Genomic DNA, 20693 nt, shown 5'->3' on the forward strand with positions numbered 1-20693 from the left:
GGAGGTGTCTGTAACACAACCGTGTGTCTCAGCTGCAACAAGGTTTGGAATATATTTGGTTCACAGTCAGAGTGGGCACCAGTGATGCTTTCACAAGGGCCTGCTGCTGAAAGATATTGAAATAATAACACACTATCCAAAGGGATTGTTAACTATCCTTCTGATGCAAGACATATGGAAGACGAGATTGTTTTATTGTTAAAAATACATATGGTTCATCATTAGCTCTTGTAAGCATTAATTCGGCATTTTGTCTGAATGTTTTTTGACTTCCCACTTTCTCTGGAGTTGGTCAACGCCAGTGGATGTCTTCATAATCAACAACGATGCCATGACTAAACGACTGATTCTTGTCCCTTTGCCTATTCTCTTGGTGAACCCATGGCACCTTTATTCTGAAGGACATAACTGATCCTGGCCTTTATTCTCTTAATCTTTTCCTTTTTTTACACCTCAGACTTCATTCATCTGTTTGTGCTTCTGGAGTCCCATGGGATTCACTCTCTCACCCACTGTTAATACCTCATAATACCTCAGTGAGAACAGGGTTCACTTCAGCAATTTGCAATACACTCAATTCTCACACTGTAAAACCCCTTCCTGAGTTATCAACTTGGGATAAGAGGGAAGTCACACCAGACTGGGAGGTGATCTGGGGTAATATTTTAATGTCCTCTGAAAACATAGCACTCTACCTAATCCATTTTACGTTTATTCACATGCATTCACAGAGTTCAGGTGAAGTTATTGACACACTGTACCCATCTGCTCTGCACGTCAGGGGTAGTGAGCAGTTATCTGCACGTTCTGGGAAGGTCATAAAAATAATGTTTTGTTATTGAGCGGGGTTGCTATATTAGTTACTATTCTCACCCAATCTGCAGAAGTTATGTTTTCAGCTAACACTGTCAATGCTCCAAAGGGCATTTTGTACACATTGGGCCTGGCACAGGAACGACCACACAGGTCTCTGGCCAGAGCTGGGCGTACCCTGATACAGTGTAGGTTCTACGTTCTCAATCCTCCTCAGTTCACTGTCTGTGACAGGCCTGTAAGGCAGGTCAGGTCATTCCTAATGAGGTCTTTCCTCTGGGCCTCCTTCCTTCTCCCTCCTTCCATTTATCTTATTTGCCCCATAATTAGCCCTGAAGAGTGGCCAGTTCCACACAGGCCTATTCTGACAGATCCTGTCCCTCACCTGAAAATTCCTCCCTCATTCACACCAGTTGTGTCTAGTTCTACAGGTGTTTGCTTTCATGTTTCTGCAGGACGATGCTGTCGTCTTTTTAGGAGGATGACGTGCCAACTTCACTGCTTTCACAAAGCAAACATCCGGAAGCAAACACATATCTCTAAACTTCGATGCATTATTAATCATGTTTTTAAATATGTCTTCTGTGAGCAATGCTTAGAGTAAAGTTGCAGTTTTATTTAAAAAAAAAATAAAATTCATTTTTCGATTCCAAAAGCTAATTTGTGAAAATTCTGCAGTGATACTAAAATGTCCAAAGAAGTGAAAAAGAGCCACAGATGAACAACAGATAAAATCCCTGGAAAAGAGGGCCTCACATCCATGAATGACATTCCTGCGTACTTCTTAGTCCGACTGTTTCCTCTTCTCACCAAAAAAATGAGACAGAAAAAAGCTCAGAAATTCTTAATATTTACATACATCAACCATGCACTTTGCCAGCAGAAGAAACACAATAGGAGGCTAAGAACTAATTAAACTTTTATGGCATCTGTCTCTGCCTAAAGAACACCCCCCTTAGAGTCAATTTCAAACCTTGTTGCTTGATATGGAGCAACAGGAAACCTTTCTCTCTTCTTAAAAATATTATCCAAAATAAAACCTGGCAACTGAATAACTGTCCTAATAGGCTACAGAAAGAGGAAGGGAACTTGTACAGATGAGAAAAGTCTTTATGTTCATCAATTTATGGATGCATATCTTTTATTTTTGTAAATATATTTGTACTTTAGCATTTAACGAAACCTGGGCAAATACATCTTTTACTTAGGAAGGCAATTGCACAAATGAAATATGAAACATCTTGCCATACAAAAACAGTGCTGAATTCTTTGGCATTTTCAAGACCCCACTGTTAGCGACTGATTCTTTTCTACACATGGATTGATTCTTGCAAGATTATTGCACTGTCCAGGTCCAAAAGTCCACCATTTGAGTAGATGGTAACATTTTGTTTTCAGTTCATTTGTTCAATCCTGGGTTTTAAAGGAAACTCTCCAGATAGGAAGGAGGCACCTCCCTTCCAGAGCAGAAAAACAAATAACTCCCTAAAGAAACATTTAGTTGCACCTTCCCCTATTGACAGCATTTATGCTTGGCCCGTTTTGGAGTTCCTGAGCTGTGAAACTGAATGGCCTGTCCAGGCAGTATCAGTCAAAATGTCAGGCTTATTCTCAGATTGAGTTACAAGAGCAGTCCTGCCTGTCGCTCTGACAATGGACACCGGCACTGAATAAGAGGCTGAAACTTTAATGAGAAAAACTCGATCCCATTGCCAGGTAACCAGCAGAACCATGACAGATGCCCCTCACCGGTCTGGTTATCCAGCACAGGTCCTGCATTCAGGGAGCACCAAACGTAGGGTGAGATCCAACATTTTAGGTTAGTGGGATCCGGGATGAAAAAATAAACAGGGAAGGAGACATGAAACAACACATGATTTTATAAAACGGGATTCGAAAATCCAAACAGTTTAATCTGACTCCAGAATAAAACTATTCATTACTGGGTTTCTGGAGGCAGAACCCAGATGAAGTGAAGAGGCAGGAGACGACGAACGTTGATGGTGTTGAAAAAGCTGTGAGACCTTTCAGGAGTAAACATGAACCCGGCACTTTGGAAAACCTACAAGAGCAAGGTGCTGAAAACCTTGAACCCAGACTTCGAGGAGGACGCAGTGGAGCAGGTACAGAGAGCTTCCAGCTTAACTTCCACCTCCACGCTTCTTCCACAGATCACAGGAAAGTCTGGACCTCTCCCTGGGCTCAGACTCTCTTCATGTGTAATGTCTCTTTGCTTATGACAGTGTAACAGATCTGACCTGATCTTTGAAAGATCTCTGAAGATGAGCTTTGAACGGTATTTACACGCGCGTACAGAAAGCTTTTAAAAGCAACGTTTGATCTGTATTCATTATAAAGTTATTCATTTGAAAAACTTAAGGTTTCAGAAATTCCCAGTAGGAGAATATGTTTAAAGTGATGTTTTTCTTTAATCTTATATCTCTTCCAGGAGATTTTACAAAAAAATAACATGATGATGAGAATATTTTTTTCGGAGCGTTTCTTACATTGAATTCTGATGTGTGTTTTTTGCCGTTTGCCAAAGTTAACCTGGATTTCTGTTGTTTCAAATGAGACTAAATCCGACTGGGAGTTCTCGGAGAGATTTGTAAAAGTACAGTAGTCTAGCTAAATCTGTTTTTCTATCATCTTTGTATTTTTTATGATGTTGGTCTAGAGTAACTCAGACTATCATCCTTCCAATCCTCTCCATTACAATTATAATCAGAAGGATGAATTTCATAATTAAGCAGCTTGTTGTACTAATGTACTACCTACAGAATCTATTGTATGGGATTCACATTGTGTAGCACTGGTCTGTATATTACAGTTCAAATAAAATTGAGTCTAACAGGTAACTACAGAACTCCCAGGTGTTCTGACCTATTTCAGGCTATCCTTATTAACCTCAGTCATAGTGAAGATCCACAAACCACTCATTAGTGCCATGAGTGACTAGAGTGGAATGAGATAGCCAAGCTCAATTGGAAGTAGGTCATGAAGCTGGCACTATCTTCTTTGTCCTTGGAAGAACAATCCAGGCCGTGTTAGAAAAGTTTAAGTGACAGACGAGACAGGTGAAATATTTGATATCTGATCGGAAGTACTTGTCTGAAATAAGGGTTAAACTCAAAAACCTACTGTTCCATATGCTCACTTAAACAGTACTTTGCACTTTTTCTTCTTTCAATCAAATCAGAAAAAAATGGGAATTATCTTTTGTCACCCCCACAGCCCAGTGCAAAAAAGCACAATGCAGGCATGTTGAAAGAACAGGAAAACTGAGAAAATGGTAAACATTTCAAAGGGACATCGTTGAGTATTTAAACCTTTTAGATTTGAGAAAACCAAATAGCTTTCTGACGTTAATAGAGATTGTAAGAGGAAGACACCGGGGCCTTTTTTTTTTAGAAATGCTTAAACTCCTAATTTATAAATGAGGAGAAGAGCAGGACATGGGGCATGATCCCAAGGAACCAATGAAAAAAATGTTTCAGTAGTAGAAAGGGCACAGTGTGCTTGGCGTTTTATTTCCAGTTTGTTAGTACCGTTGGCTCCGGTGTCTCTGATGGCTACTGATCCAGTCTGCCAAATCATGCTCCTTGTCTGACAAACCTCTGAGGAGCTGGGTCTCAGTTTTCTCCCCTTCACAATTTGGAGACGGCATTCAGTTTCAGCACAGAGAGACAGAGACCATTCTGTGGGTGCAGTGACTGGAACACACCCTCAGTGCTGCTGAAACTGGAGCCCAGTTGCTGCACAAAAGGTTTAACTATCCATGTGTAATATCTTCCTCCGGTATAGGGCTTTGCTAGGCATCCATCTTTGAGTGAGCTTTTTTTTCTTCAAATGTCTACAAATAAAGATGAAGTATTTTTCTGAAATGATGGTGCTAATGCAGAAAAGCATTTTTTTACTTTAGACCAAAGCAAATTACATTTATACATATTTATAGAAGTGGACATTTTACGGGACCACTCTTAGCAAAGCACTATGCGCAAGAGCACAATAACAGTGCCACACCTAGGATGTGAGCCCACAGCCTTCCAGTTTTGAGCACAGATCTCTAACCACCACTCCACACTGTTGTTTAACTCCCCCGAATGCTGCCTCCAGAAATGCAAAGATCAGAAAATACATTTCAGCAATGCACTCTCTTAAACCAAGAATAGAAGGTAGTAGTTAAAATCCGGCCATCCGTTTTCTATCCACTTTATCCAATCACGGGCCACAGGGAAGCTGGAGCCTACCCTGACAATGGGCGCAAGGCGGGGTACACCCTGGATGGGACGCCAGTCCAACTCAGGCCACACACAGACACACACACTGGGGCCAATTTCCCAGAAGCCAATTAACCTACCTGTATGGAAACCGGTGCACTCAGAGGAAACCTATGCAAACATAGGGAGAACACACAAACTCCCTGCTGGGCATTAAAAAATCAACTTAACAGAATCGTTTGGTGTGCATTTCGTTATTTCCCCTGCACACTGGTTCAATTAATTCTTTTTGCAAGAGAACACTTTAAAAGGAATACTGTTTTTTCCCCACATATGAAGGATTCTTGGAAAAAACAGCTTTGTCTTTTTCACATCTGATTTGTGCAAATAGCTGTGAAGGGTCCAACAGCCAGTTAAGAAATTAGTTTCCTTCAGTTCCCAACGAGAATATAGCCCATGAAAGAGTTTTCCACTCTGGGAGACACAGCTTGTGTTGCATTAAAATATGCAAGAGATGTTAAAAACATTTATGAAATGATTCACTCAGTGTGTTTCCATTTTCTTCAGTTCAGTAAATAGTTGTTTTTGCCTTAACTGTTCCTTACAGTTACTGGGATATTGACTTGTTCCATCCTGTCTACAAGGGTTAAATGTGTAACTGTAGAACTTTGAAGTCTACGGGCAATGTCTTTGCATATAAGGGACCATTTGTTTTACAAACTCAGTCATTCTAAATATGAAAATCAAAATATAGACCCGCCTGGATTAGATTTGTCTTAAACTACCCACTGCAGAGATATGGAGGATTTTTACAACACAGGCAATTCTTCAACTGTTTTTGTAGAAAGCCACTAATGAAAAGTGGCAGAAAAACGAAACTGCAAGTACAACTTGTACATTGTGTGAGTATCAGCTGCATTCCTCCTTGCTGTAATGTTTTTGAAAGAGGGGGCTTAAGAGAGTCAAATTAAAAACACATTTGAGTGGAGACCACTGCCTTCACTGTAAGACAGCAAAGATCAGGTGTAGCCTCATCTTAAATCGGGAGAAGACAAGTTGCTTTGAAAAAATCTAAATTGAAATGTTTAATTTTTGCCTTTTGTATGTATAAGACATTTAATTGGCCAATAGAGAAGTAAAGAAACGAATGGATGACTGTGCTGGGATTGACATTATATGGTATGTCATAGATCCTATATCTTGCATCGTACACCACACATCACACAACATACATCATACAACACACATCATACATCAAGATCAGTCACTCAACTTTTTTGTTGTCGCTGATCGCTTGTTTTCATCAGGGCAATCAACTGTTGTGGGCAGGCATCTGACAAACCTACTGTTTCCTACTTAGCTGCAGGGAAATTATGTGATGGGTGTAATGGATGCAATTGCTATCAAACAGCTTGCAGAGAAGTCTCCTGTGTAGCCCCTGCAAACACATATGAAAAATCAGCTTTCATAAAAGATGAAGAGAGCTATTTCAGCTGTGGGCACTGTTGTGTGTTTGCGTGACCCTTTGCGTTATATGACTTTTCCAGATTAAAAAAATATATCATCTATGTTTTTTTATAGCATCTAAGACAACACAGAATAATTCTACACATATCAGGGTTTAGAAATTAATTAATTTGCTTTAATTTTTCTTGCCTGTGAAAATAAGGTTCACTTTGCATTATTGGTATGATTAATTTAAAACAGCTGTTCTTCTGTGGGATAATTCATGTGTGAATGGCACAGACTGTATATACATAGACACAAATGCCTTACATTACATAGAAATACTACTGTACAGATACAGGAATCAAAGCTCTCAAACTTATTAATAGGACAGAAGCTCAAAGTGATTTGTAGGCCTTTATATGTGTAATACATTTATCAAGGAGAAATGTTATTTTATAGACTCATCTACACTGTCTGAACAAGCAAGCAAAGTAGGCTGGAAAAGGAGCTGTTCTCATTGAATTTCAATTCAGAAAGCTTCCAAATGATTTCTGATTCCAGTCATGCAACATACAAGAATATCACAAAGTAATACAATTTCATTGGCTCCAAAACAAGAACAAAGTTTCTTCAAAGTAGTACTAGTAAATTTTAATAACACCAGAGGGAGCTGTTTACTAAAGAAAACCAGGTCCTCTTCACCATCAGAAAGGTTGCCCAGTACAGAAATAAACCAGAGCAAACCCAGGCTGACCTTGGGGAACTTTCAAACTCCACACAGAAGGTGTACCCAGCTGGGATTGAATCCAAGACCCCCACATATCTTTGAGGCTGCAGCTTTTAAATACCATGCTGCTGTTCTGCCCAATCTCATTCCCCTAGGTCTAAATTGATAACAGCTGTCAAAAAGGACCACCGAAACATTACCGCAAATGGCAGTTGACAGACATCCTGTTCTTAGCCCTCTATGGGGGGGGGGAGAGCCTTCTAAAGTTGACTTCTTTATGAATTTCCTTTTTATACATTTGAAGGCAGTTTACGCAGACAAGATTGCCTTCAGGAATTACAGAGCTCTCTCTGTACCATAGTAGGTTTTGGGTCTTGCACAGAAATTCTCTGGGGTTTTCTTACATGTTTAGTCCCAACCATATACAAGTAGGGAAACATTGAGTGTTATAGTGAATGGCATAAAAACATCCATATTGTCATTCTAATCCTGTTCCCAAAGAGGTTAAGGAATGGATTATTTATCAGTAAGACTGTTGTAACTTTGGCAATCTTGTTTGTATCTGGTTGGAATATGATTCCCTGAGGTTGTGGCATCATTGTCCTGTTAATTGAATCATTGATACAAATCTTATTTCGGTGTAACTGTATTCATAACCAAGACTGTACGATCTAACATAAGCACCATATTGTGCTGGGTTTGTTTCCAGAGCAATGAAGTTGAAACTGACCTTGCTTCTACCCCAGAAGACGAGGGTGCGAGTGCTGTCTCCCAGCTTGCAAGAAAGGTAAGGATAGTGGTTAATCACAATCTGAAACACCGACAGCTCTATTTAAAACACTGCAATAAAATGATACAAATGATCTTTATTTATAAAACATCTCCACTCCACTCTTAGCACTGACTGTATAGCCACTCAAGATGATGTATAATGCATAGAATCCCTATGGCATTGTATATAAGTAATTATGCAAGTAATTATTATTATTAAGAAGTAATAATCAAATATTAATCAAAAGTAATAATAAGGTATATGAAATTAAGAGCAGCAAATGAATCAGGTCTTATAATTTCTTTGAAATGAGATTCCAACTGAATCTAAAAGCATAAAAACAGGTCCTGTCTCTCGCAATTTGTAGTCCGATCCTGGACACACATACTGTAAGAGCCTGGCATCAGTGAGCTAACGTTTAAGTCTGGGAGCATAATTAAACCAAAAATCAGTAAGAAAGAAAGGGGAGAGTCATTTAAGATCTTGGGCATGAAAAATAAGATATTGAAATCACACACACCACTGCCTGGCGGCTCAGCTGAAAGAATGAGGTTGGACTGAACTGTGTGTCCTATCCTGCCAAGCTGCTCTTTGCAGAGGCCCAACATGTTATTCTGTGAGTGTTCCTAATTTTTAGGCTGGAGGGAATACTACTGCAAAACATTGATATAGATACTTTTAAGAAAGGGTATTTTAGCTGCTTCTTATTGAACAATGTACTGCTATTGTATAACTTTCTGCATGCATGCTAATAGTATAATAGACAAGGGTGTTGCCTTGCTGGGCCCCACTACCCTGTGCCTCAGTAAACCTGAGCATATTGATGCATTTTAGATGTTACTCTAACTGCAGTGCTCACCCTCATGCTAAACACATTTCTATACATTACTGTACCCAGGCACGTTAAGTAACTTTGATTTTTGATCTAGCAAATAAAAACATTGTAATATTTCTGTTCTCTATAGCCTATAGTAACTATAGTTTTCTCAGAAGGTCTGCTGCAACCCTTGAGGTATTGCTGCTAAAACTACAGTCAACGTTGGTTCAGAAGGCTGGTGAAGCACCAGTACAGAGCCACAGGACCTGCTGGAGAGCAGTGGTAGACCAGATGGAAAGAGGAGCTGCACAATGTTTATTTAATAAAGGCTCTTATTGCATTACAATGTCAGTCGGGCCTCCATTTTGGCAGACTCTTCCCCAGAGCTATTGCAGTAGCTGAATCAACACAGTCACTAAAACCTTTCTTACTTCAGGAAACAGAAAATCCATTAAATAGCAGAGCTATTGCAATACCAGAGAGCATTTGAAAAACTGAAAACATGTATCTCTTTAGGGAGCACAAAACACTCATTTAGCTCTTTACTGAAGCCAAATTCCATAAAAATGATATCATTCATATGGATTAATTATTGAAATCTGCAGTAGCCTGCACAATGGAGTCCAGGTTAGGAAATACCATAGGGCTTATCACCAGTAACAGGCCGAGAGCGCGGTGTGGAACCTGCATGGTCCCAGTCCGAAAACGCGGAAGGACCACCTGTTGCTATCTGCTCAGATGCAGGGTGCTGGTGCCAAAGGCTGGAAGAGCATGTCTGCGCTGTTCAGCAGGGAGGATGAACACAAGCTCCTGGCGTCCGAGAGCCAACCCGCGGCGGACCAGTGAGTACAATATCTCCCACACACCGTCCCCGAAACGCGCAGCCGGGATGACATCACAGCGATGGGACGGAGCAGCCCCCCCCTGGACTCCTCTTCCAAGCCTTCAGTGTGGCACGGAGAGGCGGGAGTGTTGAGAGAATGCACGGAGAGCGCAGGGCGGTGTTTTACACGGCTGTGAAAGCTCGGAGCAGTGCAGTCAAACTGGCGAGTGAGAGCCAGCGTCATGTATCAGCTCAGGGAGTGCTGCGCAAGCTTACTCTGTCAGCCTCAGAGAGGTGGAGCAGGTGGACAGGTGGAATAGCGCTGACTACCCACGATAGGATACATGATTTTTTACTGGACAGTATATAATGGGGGGCTGAGTGGTGGCTCTGTGGCTAAGGCTCTGCACCTGTGGCTGAAAGGTTGCCGGTTCAAATCCCGCAGCCGAGAGGAATCCTACTCTGTTGGGCTCCTGAGCAAGGCCCTTAACCCCAACTGCTCCAGGGGCCCTGTACAATGGCAGACCCTGCACTCTGACCCCAGGCTCTCTCCCTATCTGTGTGTCTCATGGAGAGCAAGCAGGGGTATGCGAAAAGATAATTCCTAATGCAAGAAATTGTGAAGGGTTAATAAAGTAATAAAGTAACGTTATATAATAACCATAGTAATTATATTGTACAATCAGAAGTCCTTACTATTTAGGAATGACTTATTGTTGTAATAGTCATTCCACAACATATGCACACTTATACACTGTGTTTAGTAGCAGTGCATGATTCTATGATAGTACTGTACTCATTTACTTGAAGATGTTTTCTTGTTCCCTCCATTTTCACTCAGATTATGTACAGTCTGATGCAGTTGCTACGAGTAACACTAAAAGGGTATCCATTGAAGCTTTTTAGCACCATGGATAAAAAAAAGTATTTTTTGTATTTTTAGTATTTCGTTAAAATGAGATAAATATTTGCATTTACACGAGATAACATTGCATTAACACTAGATCATTTTGGCGTTTATACAAGATAACATCGCTTAAAATGTGATAATTAATTGGTGAACAATATTACTATATTAATACAGTATCTTGCAAGATCTATGCAATAATATTGTCCCAAGCAAAGTAACATGACCTTAACATCAGAAGAACATCGTCACACTTATCTTTGTGCAAATAAATTAATCTAAAGGAGCATGTGTACTGTCTATTGCGTACAAGAAGTAGAACACCCTGTGACTGAGCATTCCTGGGAAGTATGCCTGTCTTTTTCACCATTTCTGTGAGAAGCACAACTGACATGGGTTTACAAACGTGTGTTTTTCTACCTGTGAAACTGCAGGAATGTGTACTGTACATAGGTTGTTGCCTTCTCTTTAAACATTGGACGGAATACATTTATGATGACTTGAAAGTCAGATTTAGACCTACTGTTGACTTACTGTTGCTGTTATTGTTGATCAGCCTTTGAATCTTTAGGCACAAAAACCTCAAAAGCTTTTAGACTATGCTTACATCAAATACACTTGTATATGGCAGTTCAACCTATCTGTGTGTGAGCCAAATGATGGTTCTCCACTGTGCACAGTTTTCATAGAAACGTGTGAAAAGGCCAAATGGTGTTATAAGCAACCCTGTTTCAAATTTGACTAATGAGGTCACAATAACAGTTAATGGCCTCTTATTAACTGGGGGCCTCCCTAATTTTCTCTCATAGGGGATCTTTACTAAGCTCACTGTTTGCTAGTAAGATGCTAAACCATGATAAGGAATTGTCTTTGAAGTACGCATTTAGCATTTAAAAGAAATTCAGTATATATGAAGGTCAGCTTCAACTTTGAAACTGAGCTGTTAAACACAGCCTCCCTTGTTCTGAAAGCTCTTTGTTGACGGGAACAATTTTTAGCTTGCTGTTTTTTAAGATATTGCACATTCTTCTGCCCGTGGTCACAAGCAAGCACACAACACACCGATGAAGGTCTGCCGAGCTTCAAAGAGTCTCGTAAAATCAGAAGTGTTTTTCAGCAAAAAATGAAGCAGAGACCCGTGCTTGTTGTTTTAATCGCTCTCTGAGCCCTGCAGCTCATCACGTGGATCCTACTGACAGATCCGGTGTGGCACAGAACAAACAGTTCGAGGAATTTTTCAGCCCCGATGTGTTCATTATTGTCTTCCAGCCCATTGGCACCGAAACAGGAGGAGCCTCGTCCGAACAAGAGGGCCACAGGATTCTGGGATAGCTTTGCGACCAAGTGGCAGCAGCAGTCCGCCGCAATGAAGGAGGCCGAGAGCGAGCTCGCGGGCGAGGCGGTGCCCGAGGACGCCGGGTCAACCCCGGAGGAAGGGGGGATAGAGGAGGGGGAGAGCAACAACTCCACCAAGTACACAACACTGGGAGGGGCCGAGGACACGGGCTTCAAGTGGAACTTTGTGACCAGCAAGCTGGCTGAGCTGAAGAGCAAGAGCCAGGCAAAGACCAACTAGCCAGCGACAAGGAAGAGAAAACTAGGAGACCCACAAAACCCCCCTCCTTTTCCCCATCCTCCAAACACCAGGCTGGTTTCCTGCGTGGAGGCCCTTATGCAGTTTACTGTGGTAAAATCAGAGTAAAGTGTAGTAAAGCACAGTGAAATGATGCTAAAAGCATGGTAAAGCACAAAGCAAGCCATGGAAACTCAAAGCAAAGCATAGCTGAATCCATACGAGCATGGGAAAGCTAGAGATTTACCATAGTAAACGTGTGTAAGGGCCATGCCACCTTTTGACATAAAGGCTGACTGGTGCAGTAGTCTCAGGTGATTGACAAGACTGTCTCTTATACAGTATAGTCTCAGGGCAAGATGCCTCTTATCTGACGTTTTAATCTGTGAAACAATAACATATTTAGGGAAAGAATTACTGCATTTTGGACACTCTTTCTACTAATACAGAAAATGGTTACCAGCATTTCTCCAGGAAGGAAAAAAACAGTAAAAAGAGAAAGTGGATTTGTCAAAAATGCAGCTTTTCTTTTGCTGCTCAGATAAAGGAGCACAGGAGAACAGTTAGCTGCGATGGTGGTCTGTCAGCTCTGTATTGATATAGGAGGGAGTGGGGGAACCCAAATCTTTCCTATAAAAGACAATAAAAATGATGGCAACATGGGGGGTGAGGAAAGTAAATATTCAGACAGGAGTTTGAAAGAGAAAGGCAAGGGGATTTGTGCTGAACTACTATTCAGATGCAGTTGACGTGTAACTACTTACAGAGGGTATGTGTTAATTCAGACCCAAATGTGACACATACTGTATGACATACCTGTAGACATTCCTGCACTGTGGATTTAGGGTCTTTTATTGAAATGGTAATGACAGGGAACCACTGCTGTACTTATTATTGCTGTGTTTTAATTGAAATGGCACAGTGAGTAGACACAACATCATAGGGGGTCTGCTATTGTTCGTTTTTTTTGTTTCTTGTATTTTTCTCTTTGTTTTGCTACTTCCTCTCTGGTGTTTTCTTGAACTCACTACAGCCCTCTTTCATCCGCAGGAACCTGTAGCAATAAGAAGTCACCCACAGTCACTTTCGGGGAGCTGGGGCCCAACTCTGTCCTCTGTTGCAGTGGTCTTTTTTCACCCCAGCACCTTATTGGTATAATTTTATCGTTAGAACAAGGCTAAAAATAGTATTTCTGACTTTCCAAATGTTGTTTCTTTGTTTCTGGTTATAAAAATGTTGCCTGAATACCTTATTCACCCAGTAGTGAAGAGTGTCTGTAAATTTAGAATAAAATGTACTGTACCAAAGATATCATGAAGTCTTTCTTGCACAATTGCATGACGAACAGTTACTTCTAAACTAATTTTACTTCTCAACTACTTTGTGAAACCAGCCTTTTCTCCACAGACAGTGGGGCTGCCCAAATCGTGTCACAGTGACTTTATTGTGAAAAGCATTGTGTTGCTTGAAAATAAGATACAGCATCCCTAGATAGCAAGGGAGTGCAGGACATCATAACCTGGCTATCAGAGTCTGAGACTTGCTGTGAACAGTCGGATGCTGCACTCCCACTGGTCTCCTCTGCTTCTGTCTGTGATACTCAACACCTTTCAAATCAACATGGAATGGGCACATGACACTGCAGATGGTTGCTTCTTGATGAGGTTTTCTGCATTGCTAATGAGATGGACACCTTTGATCAATAAGAACATAAGAAATGTTACTCACAAGAGGAGGCATTTTGTCCCTCAGTTCTATTTGATCATTAGCAGCTAACTGATCCGAGAATCTCAGCTGTTTCTTGAAAGAAGCCAAAGTACCCGCTTCAACAACATGGCTTTGTAGATTGTTCCACACTCCCACAACCCATACATTCATTTTTTAACTGATTCATCCCATCCAGGATCTCAGGGGGAGCCAGAGCCTATCCCAGCAAGCAATAGGCAGGATACACCCTGGACGGGATGCTAGTCCTATCATCACAGGACAAACACACACACATACAATCACACCAGGGCCAGTTCTCCCAGAAGCCAATTAAACTACCAGTATGTTTTCAGTATGTCTGGGAGGAAACCTAAGCACATGGAGGAAACCCACGTGAATATGGGGAGAACATGCAAACTCCTTACAGACAGCACCCCAGGTCCAAAATCAACCACAGGGCTCCAGCTCTGCAAGGCTATGCCATCTACTGTGCTACCGTGACTCACACAGGTCCTTCTTGCATATTTGATCACTAACCTCTTTCAAGATTAAATTATGTTGGGGACAAATAGCAGTGGTACACAGTCAGTGGTGAAGCAATGACTATCGCTTGTACTTGGCAGAATCACATGCAGTTGGTGTGATTGCAAGGGGGAGACTGCACTTATCCAGATTGTTGATTAGCTGAACAGGGTTGATATGGTTGACATCTCCTCATCACAAGCCCCCCACCCCCAAACCCTGGCGTAGACCACCCAGCACAACAGCCTCCTGTGTGACTCTCTCAGCACAAACAAACATTCGCTCTTAGTCGCCAGGCTGCACTGCAGGTGACAAAGACGCGCCGCCTGTCTCTCTGTTAGCACCCTTGTTAACAGCAGCACACAGGAGCAGCAAGCTTTCTAATGAGGAAAAGCAGACGTAGATGAAACAAGAAACTAGCCCCTCTGTCACAATTGAAAAGGGTGAATTTATTCCAGTTTGACACAACAATATTTCCTATGTTATTATTACCAATTTGTTGTGTCCCCCACTAGTGTGGTATATAATACTTTGTATACTTTCTCACAGTATTTTAGTCTGATAATCTGGCTTCATGTGGGCTTATCATGGAAGAAGCATGGTGGTAAGGCAGTATGTTTTTAGAGTGGCTGTTACTGCTAACAGATAGTGGCAGGGTGGCGGCTATCATGAGTGTGATGTTTGCTGTCAGTCTCAGTGTGACTGGGGTGATTGAGGACTGACCCTGTGTGGGGTGCTCTGCTACTGTGTGGATCACAGCTACCCCTGTGGAGCAGAGTGAGCACTCTGGCACATCTAGCTCCTTGACTGACACTCAGCTGCAGTGTCAGGTTTGAGAAATGGCAATAACTCTGCAAGCATGTTGCTCTGCACACCCAAGGGGAACCAGGGCTGTGCATTGCTCAAACATCAGACTTCCTTTAACTGCCAATGAAACAGCTGAGGAAATATCTCCGGAAAATAAGGTATTCTATCAGGCAGCAGGGAAGCTGGGATTGCTGGGCCTGGAGTAATGTTTTGTTTAGAGGTTGATACAGTATATAGTATAGGAAGAATTCAACTTTTGTAATTAATCATTATTAGTAGAGCAGTTACTACTAGGTTAGGGGCACTATATTCACATTCAGTCTTTAGACTCCATTTTATGTACTTAATTTGTTTTGTGTCTCCAAGAAGTCATATTTTTAAATAAAAATGACATCCCAGGACATTCTAATCTAGTCTCAAGGAGAAAGCAAATTGTACCATACAGACCTAGAAAAATAAGTGCTTTCTGTCAAAACTAGCTACAGTATAGGATATTACATTATTGGCGGAAGCATTTCAGCCTAAGTAAAAGTTCAGGAAAAAAGGTGTCTGACATGGAAAAATCAAATGGATCTCTCATATCGGTTTACCACAGGATTAAAATGATCATTAAAAAGTTTCCTGAAGCAACAAAACAGAGGTGGTAAACCAGTTGTGGTATTCCTGCCATTAAAGTCAATTAATTAATTAAATGGAATCTGTGGGACATGAACAAAAAATCCAACTCTACTCAATATTTGAAATGGATATGTTTTAAAAAATAATAATAAAGAAGCCTGGTGAACAAGATGCTTAAGCATTTAAATCTCCAATGCTTCCTGTGAGCATTTGTATCTTGATGTCTTTTGAATATGGACCTTATTTGTTGAGATTTATTTGCACACATTTAGATTGTGACATTCCAGGGTGAAATAGATTTTTCACTGAAATACAGTTAAAAAGGAAACAAAAATCTTACATTCTATTCAGAAAACATTTTTGTCCTACAGATATGAGTTACAAATAAATATCAGAAAATTTAATTCCAGAAACTCCTCTTTACTGTCTTCCCATGTGTTACTGTTCTTTATTTGTGGTTACAGCTGCCATATGTCCCACAGCTCTGTGAGATATTACTAGAAACTATATTATGCTATACTATCTTACGATACTAAATTACTGAATAATATATTACTCTAATAGTATAGTATAACTATATTATACTATACTATATTACTGAAAAACAACAACAACAACAAAAAATGTGTTTAAAAATGTTTTGTTTTTGCAGGGGGGTGTGAAATACGACAGAGCTGCGTGGAAAAGCAATGGAGCTGAGACGAGCTGTAAAAACCGATTTAACTCATGAATTAAAAAAGCCAAACCATAAACTTGTCCAAAGTTTTTTTTTTTCAAATTTGTAACTCTGACCTCTTTACTTAGTAGAAGATTTTGCCCCAGATCAGCTTCACAGGGCAACGTGTCCTTCAGCAGACATATGGTGTGTGAGAGGCCCTCATCTTGCCTTGAGAATCCAACACCTGCAAGCTTGTTTTCACACACAGGCCTGCTCCCAGCTGGTCTCCACACCTTGCCCTCACAGACTTTTCCAGCTTGTGCTTTACCAGTTGTCAAAAATAACTCCCTGGTATCCCTTTCACCCTTGAAAACAGGTCCGAAACTGTGAGAACAAGAGGAGGCCGCAGTTTTCCACACAATGGGCTTGGCAGAACTTTCTTACCGTTTTCTTACAAGCATTAGACTTGAATTTTGGTTTAACTGGCTCTTGTCCTGAAAGCTCTCAGTCTTTTGGGGTGCCAGACCTGTTGGCGTTCAGTGAGTTTTATTTATAAAGCATGATGGATTTGACTGCAGGCGATGGGGTTCGAAGATTACTGGCTTAATTAGAAAATGTCACCTTTACTCCTTTATTGATGTGTGTATTTCAAGGAAAGCTAGAGTGAATCAAAGCAGGAAAGAATGGCATAGAAACTCAGCTCGGAAACATACAGCGCAAATATGCATACATATATAGTTAGTAGGCGTAAGTTAATGTATATGTGAAGTTAAAATTAAAGTCAAATACAGATGCGTTTTGGTTTCCAAGCATGAAAATAACACAACATTTTTATAATGAACATGCTGCTTGCTTAGTGTAGAATTAATAAATATAAATACACTAACAACATTTTCATTATGGAATTTTACAGCACAGACTTTGGCCTGAAGTAGTGGGACTATTTTCTTATCCTGAAAAAAGACAGATTGGAGATCTGCCAGCAGACATGTAATGTACTATATATTATAGTTCGCATTCACACTAATTACAGCAAGTTAAAACGATGTCAATTATAGGGCCCAGAATAACTTGTTTGCCAATATTCAGCGAGGCTGAACCACTGTCCTTCCTGTTTTATTTAATACATTATCTAGGTCAGAATAAAAATCGCCTGTCAGCTGTTGAAAAGCTTCTGTTACTTATTATTAGGTAGCAGGTCCTCTAAGTGAAAATAATACAGTTACAGCATGTGGGGGTGGGGGGGGGGGGTTACACATAATTTTAATTTTTCAAAACCTGGTGGACTGCAGCCCTCCAGGACCATGAGTGAATATTGCTAGACTGAGTGGTTATTGAAAATGGTTTGAGATTCTTCCACCTTTTGGGTGTTCTATACTTAGAAGTAACACCATATTAAACACTTATGGAGAAGCAACTTTGTTCATTCTATCCATTTTAATATGATCTAATTTAGCACTGCTGTGTTGACAGCTCTTACAGAGGAGTCCAGCCCTGGTCCTGGATGGTCTGTGTCTGCAGGGTGTCTAGTCCTGGTGCTGCAGGGCTGGTGTACAGACGCCCCAACTTAATCCACATTAAGGACACAGGGGCTCTTGATTAGGTCAGGTCCTAATCTCACCTACTTCTGCTCTCCAAAGTATATCTTTGGAGATATATCTTGTCTTCCGGACTTCCCTTTTCCCTTTTCTCACCCCCCACCAGTCTGACTACCAGTCTCTCTGCTAGGAAACCTCTAATACACCCGTTCCTCATTCCTCATAGTCATTCTGATCTAACCCAGCTCCTGAAATCATGTTTCCTCGAACCGTAGTTTTCGTTGGACATTGCTTTCTCATTCCTGGTTGCCCAAAGGCCACGCAGTGTGCTGGTGGTTACACTGGAATTCTGGAACTTGGACCTTTCCGAGCCCAGTGGTTTAACCACTGTACTGCACTGCTTCCTTTTGGTGTGTCACCCGTGGAAAGAGCCCAGCCCCTTGGCACGTGTTGCCCAGGAATCAATGCAGTCTTGTCTCCAAAGGATTCTCTCCCTTTATTCTTATGTTGCATTGTGTTGTTTTGTTTCTATTTTGTTTCCACAAAGGCGTTGCTGTCCCCTTCAGACGGGCAGACTCTTTCACCCCAGGGAGATAATTTCAGACGCATGGTGTCTAGGCTGAGTCACCAGCCTAGACTGGCCCATCTGGTGAAAACCTGGGCTTGTTTCGAAAGTGTTCTCCCACAACAAACCTGCCCAAAACAGATGTGCCCTATCTTTCAAAAACAGATACGCACGAGCTTGAAAGACCTAGCTTTTTAGCTCAGTTTTCACCCATTTTAAAACACTGACATGCAAACGAAAGGAGTTAATCACTTTGTAGAAAAACAATTGTTTTCTGAAAGCTGTAAATAACTTTTTATTGTCATTCTTTAAGATCTTTTTTTTGTGTGGTAAGATATATCCACGGCTTTCTGTAAAAACACAAGACACAGCAGGTTGCTAAATGTTTGCTTTTCATTCCTCTATTTCTGTGTTCAAATATGTTTGAAAATCAAAAATATTTAAATACTTTGCATGCACAAGAATTCTTAATATAAATTGAGATAAGGGCCATACTGCTTAATTCATTGCTATTGGCTTGATTATCCCACACTGTCGGTCAACTACTTTGTCACAGTTCCCAGACCATAATCCTCAACGTCTGTGTAGCTACTTACTGTACAGATACCCATGGCTCCTTAGTGATGAGTCGTGTATTGACTCCTTTATTAACAAATATTACAGAAAATCCAAGAAAAGAGATGTACAGATGAGGATTCCATTAATGGCTACTGTTTTCTATTTGGTAAAACCTCAAATGTCAACAGTAATCATTTAAGTTTCTCATTAGTATCAATGCCGTGTGTTTGCTTTATTGCATTTTGGAGACTAATTTTTAATCAGTAAGAAACATAAAAAAGTATTCTGTAGTCTGTAGTCTAGACAAGGTACAATCAGATAACTCAGTTTACAGCTTCACTCCCAGAATGCTGCACAGTGTGTTCACCAGCATCAGAAACGATACCCTCTCTCGCGGTGCACACATAAAGTTCTGTATCACCAATGATGTCATAGCTCTTTCTTTTGTGTGTAAACTTATTAAAACCCTTTATCAACTTCTTTATCCATATCCCACGTAGTCATGCTAAAAATACCTCAAATTAATTCAAAAGGTTCAAAAGATTCTTTAAATTCCTGAGGGCTACGAGTATATATTGCTTGTCATGTTTAAAGGAAGGCGTCCAGTCCCTGCCTTGTGCCTGTTGCTTGCTGGGATAGGCTCCAGCTCCCCTGCAACCTTGTATTGAATGAAGTGGTTAGAAAATGAATGGAAGTTTAAAAGCAAATGAAGATTGGTTTACTCTAGATGACAGCACTATAGCACTTTTCTTCAGTCTCGCAGAATTTTGTTACACTGAACTGTATTCTCTCAAATTTTCTACATTTTGTTTATCTCTGCCTTTAATCCCACCCCCAATCTAGCACCCTGAGCGTCTGCAAGCTACTGCACAAATAAGCCAACAGGGGTCAGTACTGACAAAGTCAAATTTATCACCTTTAGCCAGTGTGGGACAATGGAGTCCTCTGTCCACTTGAGGATTGAGTGAAATTAAACCAAATTCTACTACGCCATAAACATCCTCAAACTCATCTAATTCTTGGGTCTTATAGTTCCCTTTAAGTCTTAAGTCTTGTAGACTCTGTTCATTCTTTGTGCCTATATAAAGCCACAGGTCACAGTGGTGGGGTGGTAGTTGGTGCCCTTGTCCTAGCAACAGAGAGTAATTTATAATAATAAAACATTACAGAGTCTTGGTGGCAGAGTAGCACAGTGGTTAGCATTGCTGTATTGAAGAGCTGGGACCCTGGGTACAAATGTGGGGTGCTATCTGTGTGGAGTTTCTGTATTCTCCCCACTTATGTGTGGGCACCCACTGTGTGCTCCTGTTTCCTCCCACAGTCCAGAAACACACTGGTATCTTGATCGGCTTCTGGGAAAATTGGCCCCGGTGTGTGTCTGTGTTTGTGTCTGTGTGCACTGTTGTGGACTGGTGTCCCATCCAGGGTGTACCCTTCTTGCGCCTGTTGCTTGCTGTGAGAGGTTCCAGCTCCCTTGTGACCCTAAATTGGACAAAAGGGTTAGAAAATGGCTGGATCCACGGAAAAGTTCTTGTTTTAAAAATACAGCTATCTTTAATTGCATTTTCTGTGTATTTAAATTCACCACAATCAAGCTGTAGCTGTGTCGTACAGGGTTA

At 40.9% G+C, this 20693-nt stretch overlaps 1 protein-coding gene across 1 annotated transcript; it reads left to right on the forward strand.

Annotated features, from left to right (window-relative positions):
* The first annotated feature begins 2339 nt into the window (after positions 1 to 2339).
* LOC148649897 (uncharacterized protein C1orf232) lies at positions 2340 to 13398 on the forward strand. The gene is made up of 4 exons (XM_088603113.1): positions 2340 to 2936; positions 7919 to 7996; positions 9537 to 9640; positions 11798 to 13398. Exons 1-4 carry the CDS (start codon positions 2853 to 2855, stop codon positions 12102 to 12104), a joined length of 573 nt encoding a protein of 190 aa, XP_088459239.1. The 5' UTR covers positions 2340 to 2852; the 3' UTR covers positions 12105 to 13398.
* Positions 13399 to 20693: the final 7295 nt, after the last annotated feature.

The sequence above is a fragment of the Lepisosteus platostomus genome, chromosome 13 (assembly GCF_059453375.1).
Source record: "Lepisosteus platostomus isolate fLepPlt1 chromosome 13, fLepPlt1.hap1, whole genome shotgun sequence".
Lineage (NCBI taxonomy): Eukaryota > Metazoa > Chordata > Actinopteri > Semionotiformes > Lepisosteidae > Lepisosteus > Lepisosteus platostomus.